Here is a 10,872-nt window from a genome sequence, read left to right on the forward strand (position 1 = left end):
TTTGAAAATTAAACCTCTATAATCTATGTATAAATTAGGCTGCAAAAGAGCAAGACTTGACTCAGCTAAAGTACTCTGTTTTTTTTTTTTTTCTTTCCTTCAAGTGCTTGTGAGTAATGGAACATGCCAGATTTGCCTTTTTGAAAATTTAATTAGTCTGCATTCTTTATCGAATGGGATTGGATGAGTTTTGCTTCTTCAAGACGAATCAAAATGTCAGAAAAAACATGTATAAGTACTACAAAAAAAATGTAACAAAGATTCTGATTGGTGCATCTCCATAAATTAACTCAAATTGAAGAACCTTTGCAGCAAGTCAAAACACTTCCTGGCCTCTGAGCGAATCTGCATGCTAGTGTTACTTCCACTCAGGTTTTTGGAGTTGGTGGGGTGGGGGGGTCAACAACACCATCTGCACCATTCTGATTACTGAAAAGTACCTGTAAAACAAACAAAATTTAAAAAAAAAAAAAAAAAAAAAATTAAATATAAGTACCACATCAAATAAAGACAGGCAACTACTAACACTAGAGGCAGAAAATCTGTTTTGGCAGCTGAAAAGACCGGCAGGGTAACAGACTGTAGCGCTGAAGATGCTTGTATATGTCAGGGAAGAAGATTCACGGTTCTCCTACTGCAGCTTCTGGGCCCCACGGTACATGGACGTTACACATCTCGTAAACGCAAACGAAAATAAAATAAATGGCTATATAAACTCTTGAGAGAAATCAAGATTTTAGTTCTATATGGTAGACATCACTGATGTCATATTACACAAAAAATGAAAACAAAAGGAATATTCACATACATATATATAGATATGTATATATTTATATAATAGAATTTAAACAAATCAGATTTTCCAGTGAGGTCAGTCTTATGTACAAGCAAGAAAAAAAAAAAAAAAAAGGTTTCAAAAAGGGAAGAACAGAGGAAGAGGACGAGGAAGATCACTCTGACTGAAGTGCTGCAGTATGCTGTGTGTGGTGCCGCGCGTGTGCTCCCAGAAACCCGTTGGGCTCGCCGCTGCCGGCTAAGCTTCCAAAGTCTGTGACGGACACGGCCATTTTGGCGCCGGTGATTCGGTGGTGGTGCGTCGTTGTCCGTCGGGCTTCAAAGTCCACACCGAGGTTAGCGACGGAAACGTCGTTGATAAACGAGTCAGGCAGTGTCATCTTGAGTCTCTTGGAGGGCCGCTCGCAGTCCTTGTTGACGCACACTCCTCCGAGCTGGCCCAGGTCGGAGTAGAAGCCGGCGTCGAGCATGTTGAGGCAGTCGGGGTCGGCGCCGTTGGAAGGGAACCCGAGGGATTCGTCGTGGCTCAGGGATCCACGGTGGAGACTTTCCAGAGGAGGAAAGCTGTAGGAGTCTAAGCAACTCACCTCACCAGGGGCGCATACTGTGGCTACAGTGTTGCTTAAAGCTGTGAGGACACAGAACTGTGTTAGTTTGGAAAATCTACAGTTGACAACTACGTTTAAAAAAAAATAAAAAAAATAGGACAAGTCAGAAAATCAATGCTACGAAGAATTTCACATTATCCCCACACAAACCTGTGAGATCGCTTGCAGTGATGGAGTTGAGCAGACTGAGCTGCTGCTCTGTTGTGGCCTCCATCCTTCCCCCTCCACCCGCGCCTGAACACACAGATGACGAGCTGTCCACCGCCAAGCCCTCTGCTTCATCCACCAGCCTGTCCATCAGGTCACTGCGCAATAAAATCACAACCGAGACAATTTCTTCAACATCAGGTATCGTATGTTTTCCCCCAGCCTGTGTGTGAGACACGGAGCAAACAGGTCAAACCAACTTGTTCCGGTCACTTACGTTACACCAGGATAGCTGCTGTACTTCTTCTTCCCAAACCGATTCTGCTGCACAAACACGTCGAAGCGCTCGGACTTCTTCCACATGTAATAAAACGCTACGCATTCTGCTACTGTCCGTGTTGTTACCTGAGGGGACAAAAACATTCAAATTCAATATTTTTTTCTTTTTTTTTTTTTTACTTTTGAATAAATACTTTAGTAAAAACAAGAAATAAGTCTCACTTTGTGCTTCTGAATAAGGTGAAAGTTCTTGTCGTACATCTGAAGAGCATGTTCAAAGTTCCTGCATTCTTCCTCCGACCATGGAGGAGATTTTTCTAAAACAAAACACGACAAATATTAAACAGCGATTCCTGGAATCATCTGAAAAGTAAAGGATGTCTTAACCACAGAGTCAGTCTAAATAACTGAGCTTAAAGGCTGAAAGAATTAAGTTTATTAATTGATCTAACATCTGACAAGACAAACTTTGGATATTCCATGATTTACTATTACACCTCATCTGAAAAAAAACATACATATTTATAAATAAAGGACCTATTGAATGGAATAGTGAGATCATTTCCTTGTTTGCTTACCTTTAGAGGATTTCACATGGTTGCAGTATCTTTCTAGTGCTTCACGGATGTTGTAGTTGCATTTCACAAGCTCGTACAAAGCCTAAGTTGGAAAAAATTAAGTATTGGACAAAAAAAAAAAAAATCAGATAAAAACTACCCATAGAAATCTTGATTTATTTATTTTTCAATATGTTACATCAAAGGATCGTCAAGGAGATGTGACCTACCTGCTCGTCATCTCGAACATGCATCCCTGGTTTGTCGCATCCTGTGCTTTCATCCGTTGTCCTTGACAATACTTCAGAGAGATAACTCCTAACCTTGTTTTCGGACAGAACGTCTGGGCTCCATAGTAACTCGTCATCATCTTCATACACTGTTTAAAATGGTTTAGAGTTAGAGCTGCTGCTTAATTCCCCTTGATGTTGTTAGGAATTGGCTAGACAGCATGTACAGATGCAAAGAGCAGCGCTCACCTTTCTCCTCATCTTTGTAGTGACAGAGGCCAGATGGCACCTCTGCTTGGTACTCGGCCCCCACCATGATTTCCTTGAAAAATAGAGAATATCATGTTGAAAGTAACTACAAAAGGTCTGGCTTCATGTGACATGAAGTTTATTATTACGCAATATATAATACAATCCATCACTCACTTTTCCAGAGTCGTCGGGGCTTGGCCCAAGATCGTCACACTCTGATTCTTTATCCCCATCAGAGATGGCATTGGCTAAAAAAAAAAAAAAAATCATATTAATAAACACACTCCTTTACTTTCTGGCTCAGAAGCGTGAGGTTTAAACCTTCATATAATTTTGAGAATCTACAAGATGATCTCATTTGTCTGTAAAATTTTGCTGAACGCACAAATAGTGTCAGGATTTAGTGTAAACTGGTAAACATTTTAAATGTCACCCAAAGTATTTGACTATTTTCCCATGACTTTGACATATCATTGATCTCCTGTTCATAGTTTTCTTTTTCAGGGCAAACACTCTGACTTTGATCGTCACCATGTTAAATATTGAAGGACACATCATCAACCATTCTAAAATCTGATACAAAATGTTATAATAAAATAAATGGAGGCAAATTATGATTGTGCAAAGTCACTCAGTCACAATCCAAATGCAAATATGTCACTTTTCACTCAGTAAGCTATACATAAAACTTTAACACCAACAGACACAAATCTGTAAACTTACATCGAAGTGTTCTTGGAAAGAAGTCTGTGGTCTCATGAGAAGTAACTGATGGGGTCAGATCATCAGCTGAAGATTGGGTCTCCTCCTCATAATGACCAGATAACAAATCTTTCGCTATTTCCTCCTGATAAGACCAGAAAAAAACAATTAGATAGAGCACAACTAATTATTTTGTCCAAGATATAAACTTTTTAATATGTTTAATGTGTGTGTGCATTTGCAGGTCTTTACCTTATCCAATGTCATGTCAGGCAGCTCATCAGTCAGGTCCCCAGAGGAACTGTCTATACTGGAGCCAGCTGACGCCTCATAGCGATAAATCGCCAAAAGTTCTTCCAAAGGCATGTTCCCTTCCTGATGGAAAAAATAAAAAATAAAATAAAATGTAAATTTTTCTGTGATGCGATGGCTGCATTAGATGGAAAATATTTCTACCAATTTAAATAATAAACTTAAATTGGCTAAATTTAATAATTAAGATTAAACTAGAACATACTGAATGTTTTAATGAATTCACTTCTTTTTATTTGTTGCAGATTGGTCTTTTCTAAATTGTTCTGATTAAGTACGTAATTTGAAGGCAAATGAAATGAGGACTAGTTTACCCTTTCCAAATCTGCAAGTTCAGAGCTGAAGTTCCTCCCGTCATCTAAAGACTCCTCCTCTTCCAGGGTCCTCTCGTCGTCGTATTCATGAACTAACATTTCTGCAGTTGGGTCAAAGTCATGGTCCTCTGATGATAAAGAGCCAACTGAACAAACAAAACAGAAATATCTTAGCAGCATCGCACACAAATTGTTTAAGGGAGATCACACCATCACAAGAGTCGCAAGAAAACACAAGAGAGCACAAGACTAGATTGTTCAGATTTCAGTGCTACTAAAATAGTCAGTATCCTTCTAATATTTAAGTAATACAAAAGCATTTCTTTAAAAAAGACTTAGGCAAATTAAACATAAAAACAATAATTCATGGTGAATTAGTTACCTGGACTTGAACTTCCTAGAGAAGCCTGAAAGTAAAAAGAGCAAAACATTAATATATATATATATATATATATATATATATATATATATATATATATATATATATATATAAACCCCATATAGCTTTGTCATTAGGAGAAAAAAAAATCTCTACCACAAAAAACATTCATGGACGAATATGGGAAATGTGTGATGCATGTGAATCTATAAGCTAATAAACATTTTGTTCATCAATGTAACTTTCATTGAAACATCTTTACATCACACAGCATTAACAGATGCAACCAAGAGAATGCATACATGTTAAATATGGTCACAGATGCTAAGAACTTTCAAATTTGTGATTGTGCTGCTTCAATAGTTACACAGAATTTTTTTTGGTTTAACAAAACAGTGTTTGATTCACCTGAAAATAAACTGATGTTTTTTAAAGGTTTGACTGTTGGTTGACAATTTCAGATACTGATATATCAAAAATTCAAATGATTTAATAGGTTACAACATGCTTAATTAGGTCTCTCCCCCGCACACACAACCACACACCAGGCTGTATTAAAATGCTGACATAATTTTCAGATGAAATTTAGGTCTCAACTATAATGTTTCATTTTAAAAAGAATAAGATGAATGCATTTTCATTTCAAGACAGCATAATGTCACCATTTTTAAAGGCAAACACATATTTTAAATCACAGCACTAATATGGCATTACCACACTTCTCATAGTATAGCAATATTTAAAACTAAGAATTTGTTTTTTATAATTCCCCCCCCCCCAAAAAAAAATGTTTTATTGAAAATTCAGAGGCATAAATGAAACCAGAAATTATTAAGCATTAAACTACAAATACAATCTTAGCATAAAATGATTTGATGGCATTTCAGATGAAACTGGTTAACATTTCCATCTTCAGAATTTTGCCAACATACCTGTATGCAAAAAAGTGCATGACGTTTTTACAGCTGCAGTAATAAAAATGAAGCAAACTCGTGAAATGATAAGCTCCAAAAATTCGTAAGTTGATCGAAATAGTAGAACTGAAAATACCCCCACAAATGACCTAAAACCTGAAATAGTCATTATGATGGGCCAAATGTGGGTATACATTTATTTTAAATGTCTCTGCTCCAAACAGCATCATGCATTCATCCAGAATACAAGTTAACAATCCACAATGGGGGATACATATTCAGAAATACCGTTATGGTTACCTGCTATAGGTAGCTAATTTGACATGAGCCGCAAGTCATATTGCAATTTCAGATTTGAAGCAAGGAATTGGGATTCTTCACTACATCCAAATAAATCAGGCCCCTGTGTAAAAGACAACAGCAAGATTTGAACTGAATCTGCTCCCGAAACACTTTGCTAGCCGCCAAGCTAACCCTAAAAGCTTAATGTTAACCCTCTGCATCGAGAAATGTAAACACTAATTTGGTTTGCATCGCGCCGTCAACGGTGGGGAAAGATGTTCTTTTCCGTAAAGGTACTGTAAAATAAGCTCAAGCCATTTAAATACAACTTAAATTATAATAAACTCGAAATACTCTGTTATTTCCTTTAAGCAGCCAACTGGCGTTAAATTTACGTATCAATTTACACAGTCTCTACTGCGAAGCAGCTGAGAGCGAAGGCGCAGAGGCCTCCTAGTGAAGGATCACTTCAGACATTCAAGCATATTTTATAGGAATAAAAATGACATTTATGGCATAAAACACGCTATACATGCAGCAAAAACGTTTTTCTCCTCAATCGATAACATAAAGATTAAAACTAAAATACGTGAATACAAAAAATATCGATTAAAGACCGGGAGCTTCTCCCCTGTTTTCCCTCTTACCTCCGCCATATTGGTACCTTTAGCTAATGAGCTCGTCCTAGCTCAATACCCGGATGAGAGCTCTGAGCCAATCAGAGGTCCAGGTGACGGCTGTAGTCGTGACGCCGGTCAAACCAACCACTGATCAGAGTAACGGCAATGATCAATACATGTTAAATTGACAGATGAATATTTCAAGAAAACGTGAAAAAAGCACAAGTCAGATCAATTTTGTATACAGAACATAATAGATGTCATGTCATCGACCCTAATAGTACCTCACGAACCAGCAGTTTCAGCAGTTTGCTAGAACATTCCTGGTACGGTCTCAGAACATACTAGCTTATTTCCTACTCTTCCTATTACATATTGTAGCTATCTCATTTCCAAAACTCTGTCGTGTACATGGTCATTTATTTCGTTCCGTTGTCCTTGCAGCATAATACATATTTTGGAGCCCTGTTAAGAAAATGACCATAGGCAAATTATTGAACCTTTTCAGTCTATAATGTAAAGGCATTCTTACCTAAAGTATGCAATAGTCGTCCAATATTATTATTCCCTAATGCATTAAATTTTACCAAAGTTTTTCTTCTCAAGTGGTTTCAGTTACATTTAAGGATGGCAAAAAATGTGATATTTTCATAATAAACTTTTTAAAAGAGTTTCTTCACACGCCTAAGCAGATCATCGAAACAACAATTAGCGTTCTGTAGTTGTGCGCTGGGCAAACACTTCCATTTGCACCTAATATTTATATAAAATGTGTATATTTTATAAGCATGGTAAATGTTTTATAAATTTGTAATCAGATATTTTAGTTCAGTTTTCAATTCTAAATTTTTCATCGGCAGTTGGCTGTTTAAAAATTAAACAAATCTTCATAATAGACATAGAAATATCAAATGTAGAGTCACCTTAAAATGTTATTTGACTCTACAACATTGCCTTAAAAGAGATTAAAACAGTCTGTTTCTTATACAATGGCCAGCAGGAGGCAAAATAAGTGCAGGGAGCCATTTTTTTGTTTTTGTTTTTGAAATTTTGTCTTGCTCAAGAAAGCTATCATTCAGTCATGCATGAAACTGCTGTGTAATTTTACAATTACGTAAACACATATTAATTTTACGTAACTGTAATTCCTAAGCCATGGGAAAATGTCATTGTTTCCTAAATTATCAGTGCTTTGGCATTGCTACATTAAACACAGTTTCCCCATTATTTTATCTAATGAAATGTATTATTTATTTAAACAGTATTATTATTATTGTTGTTTCGCCGTCACAGGAAGTTAATATCTCTAAATCTGGAAAGTGGAATCCCCAGTGAAGGACAAACAGTGTGGGCTGCATTGGAGGACTTATGAGTCACAGTTTCAGACTATTCAGAGGAACCTCCCTCCACAGGTTATACTTGAACCATATATGAGAGGGTTTTAACAGGTAAATATTATGTACTACTCTTCACACCACTTCCCATACATTCCAGAGAAACAACTAGGGCACCCTATGAAAGCTTGTCTTTTTTCTAAGGTACACCAGGGAGTATTTTGTACATGTAAGTACTTTAAGCATGGCAGTTAAGGGGTCAATATCAATTTTAATACTTGTGAACCTTTTTAAATTATATAAGCAAACAATAAGAATTTAAGAAGAAAACAAGTTATGACTGTGACAGACTGGCGACATGTCCAGGGTGTTCCCCCCCTCTCGGCCGAGACGTTCACTGGAGATAGGCACCAGGACCCCTCCCGAACCCAGTCGGGATAAAAGTGTACAGAAAATGGATGGATGGATGGATGGATGGATGGATGGATGGATGGATGGATGGATGGATGGATGGAACAAGTTATGCATTTGATTAAAATGTAATAAACAAATAAAATTTTTGATGGGGAATAAATTAAGACAATCCCAAATTCTTCCCACTTAAAATGGCTAAGTTACATATGACATCAGCTAATAAGACTATACATGCTTACATTTTAGGACATGCGTGCAACGAGAAATGAAGAGAAAACGCCTTGTAAGATAAGACTTGTGTTGGTAGGACAGAATAAAGTTTGCCAGATAGATCATTGACAAATACCAGCTGTTTTAGAATAATGTGTTTTTTTTGTTGTTTTGTTTTGTTTTGTTTTATTTGAAAGATGAGTGTAAAACTGACTTATTTGTACACCAGGAGAACAAAGTATGTGTTTGGAGTGAGAGAAATATATTCAGAAAAGAATCTCACAAAATCTAAATAGTTTGGGATGCTTTGCTGCTTGCTGCATGACCTGGTCAGGTACTTGGACTGTTGGGTGTAAAAGCAACATTAGATACACAAAATTTCTCAAGCATCTTGCATTTGAAAATGAAAAGTGGGAGGAACTTTCCTCTGAACCATATCATAAACTGTTAAATGAGTACAAGTCAATCAGAGAGATCACCATACTATCAGTGTGTCCTAACCGTTCTCTTGATGTTGCTTGTGTAACAAGTAGTGGCACAAATATTCTGTCCAGAAAATGGTGTCAGCTGATGTTCAGCATCTCAGCTGTGATTAGTCCAATGACATCAAGCAGGCAAGCAAGCAGTTGTTGATGTCTATTGGTTGTGTTGAACAAACATTGCCCTAAAGCAAGGACGATTTTTAAACATGCAATTTAATACATTTGCTAAACAAAGCAAAAATAAAACAAAAAATAGAATTAAGCTGAAGTAGATTAAAAAGAGAATGCAAAATATTTAAATTACAATACTGATTTTAAGAGAATGTTGTGAAGAGCTTTATTTAAAACATAGCAATCAAGTGTTTATGAATATCATTGTTCATAATAAAGAAAAAAAAGTAAGAAAGAAGAAAGAAAGAAATAACAAAGAGAGAATATATATTGTGGCAGTTGGCTAGTTTACATCAAACATAATTTTTGTTGGATTTCTTAGCTGGTGCGTCCCTTGTGATGAGCACAGTAAAATAAAAGCAGCATTTTCTACCTGTTTTGTTCCCCTTCATCCCTGCCTCTCTGGCAAATCTATGATTACTCATTTAAAAGCACTTTAAATCCCTACTTTCACACAACAATATTGTCAGGAAGATATGTGGGCCCTTACTTAATGAGTGAAATTGCCAGGTCAACAAGTTATTCTCTGACGTAGGTTGTGGAGAGGCGGGTTAGAAAGGGTCACCGATCCATTGTTATACTGCAAACCGGAAGCGCATGATTAACACCGGCCCACACCTACACTGAATCTGCAGCAGTCCGGCAACTACCCACTCAGCTGATGTGCCTCATAGTGCATTGTAACAACTTGATGATCATCTATTATGCTCCAGAATAAATGGAGAGATTCACTGCATGTTGATCAAGCTAAATATCATGCATTGTTTAGGAATGGCACACTGACTGAAATGTAAAAACTGCTAGACTATAACAATTAAAGTGGTCATCAATTCAGCTTGTCTATATGCATGGTATATAGCATAATGCAATACAATATAATATAATATAATATAATATAATATAATATAATATAATATAATATAATATAATATAATATAATATAATATAATATAATATTTTATGTTGAATAAAATAAAATATAATTTAATTAAGAACAATAAATAAGAAGTTTTTTTGAAAAACATACAATGAGGAAAATTAAATGTCATTAATACTATAAAAAAATCAGTCATCATGACTAAAATATTTTTTTAAATAAAGAAAAATCTATTAATCTGTGCAATTAAATCGCTTATTAGCTGAGCTGTTTAATGGGATAGAAAAGTGACAAAATAGTAACATTGCTGAATCCTGCTGCATATGTTCTGAACCCTGTTCCCGTTTTAAGCTTTTTTAAGTTCACCGTGTACTTTCCATGAACACTTGGGGACTCGCTTTCCATAAAATAACTGACCACCAGGTGGCAGTGTGTGGATGCTTTGGGTTCGAGATGACTCAGCTAAAGCATTTTTCCATTTTCTCTATGTTGCTAATACACCATCTTTAGCAGTGCTGCAGCAAAAAAAAAAAACAAAAAAAAACGGAAGCTCCCTCCCCCCCCCCCCCAAAAAAAAATAGAATAAAATAAAACAACAAAACACAAAGTGCATTATCACTGTGCTATGTTTGGATGAATCATGGAAACTCCAACATGCGCAATGACACAGGTCTGTTTTATCAAGCCGAGCATTTCAGTCCACCATAAACAGTGAGCAGCTGCAGAGCAGTTTCCACAGTGTCAACAAACTCCTCTGAAGGACTTCGCCATTTGAAAGTTTATATTATTCATCCTAAGCATAAACACGGTGTTGTGCTTTTTGGTAACAAAGTAATTTCCACTAAACTCATGAAAAGTGATTGTATGTGTCACTATTTGCATTGGCCCATGAAATGAGCTGGAAATAGATGCAAGTAAACAGTTTACAAAGAAGATAAATACAACCACGAAAGCAGCCTCCGTCGGCAAGCATTGATCAAGATTGAATTAGTT

The 10,872-nt window shown here is 36.4% G+C and overlaps 1 protein-coding gene across 2 annotated transcripts; it reads right to left on the bottom strand.

The window, feature by feature from the left end:
• Nucleotides 1-93: 93 nt before the first annotated feature.
• On the bottom strand, nt 94-6,483 carry LOC106939709 (mesoderm induction early response protein 3). 2 transcript variants are annotated; one of them, XM_015022212.1, is made up of 13 exons: nt 6,419-6,483; nt 4,579-4,603; nt 4,197-4,342; nt 3,823-3,945; nt 3,592-3,715; nt 3,043-3,116; nt 2,866-2,938; nt 2,617-2,765; nt 2,408-2,489; nt 2,052-2,146; nt 1,828-1,955; nt 1,554-1,708; nt 94-1,423 (listed from the first exon to the last, which is right to left on the bottom strand). In XM_015022212.1, exons 1-13 carry the CDS (start codon nt 6,425-6,427, stop codon nt 951-953), a joined length of 1,656 nt encoding a protein of 551 aa, XP_014877698.1. In that variant the 5' UTR covers nt 6,428-6,483; the 3' UTR covers nt 94-950. The 2 variants fall into 2 exon arrangements, with proteins under 2 accessions (XP_014877698.1, XP_014877699.1); XM_015022213.1 differs by lacking the exon at nt 6,419-6,483 and adding an exon at nt 5,790-6,410.
• Between the last annotated feature and the right edge of the window lie 4,389 nt (nt 6,484-10,872).

Source organism: Poecilia latipinna, unplaced genomic scaffold (genome assembly GCF_001443285.1).
Source record: "Poecilia latipinna isolate Pla-1442-1.1 unplaced genomic scaffold, P_latipinna-1.0 Scaffold2959, whole genome shotgun sequence".
NCBI lineage: Eukaryota > Metazoa > Chordata > Actinopteri > Cyprinodontiformes > Poeciliidae > Poecilia > Poecilia latipinna.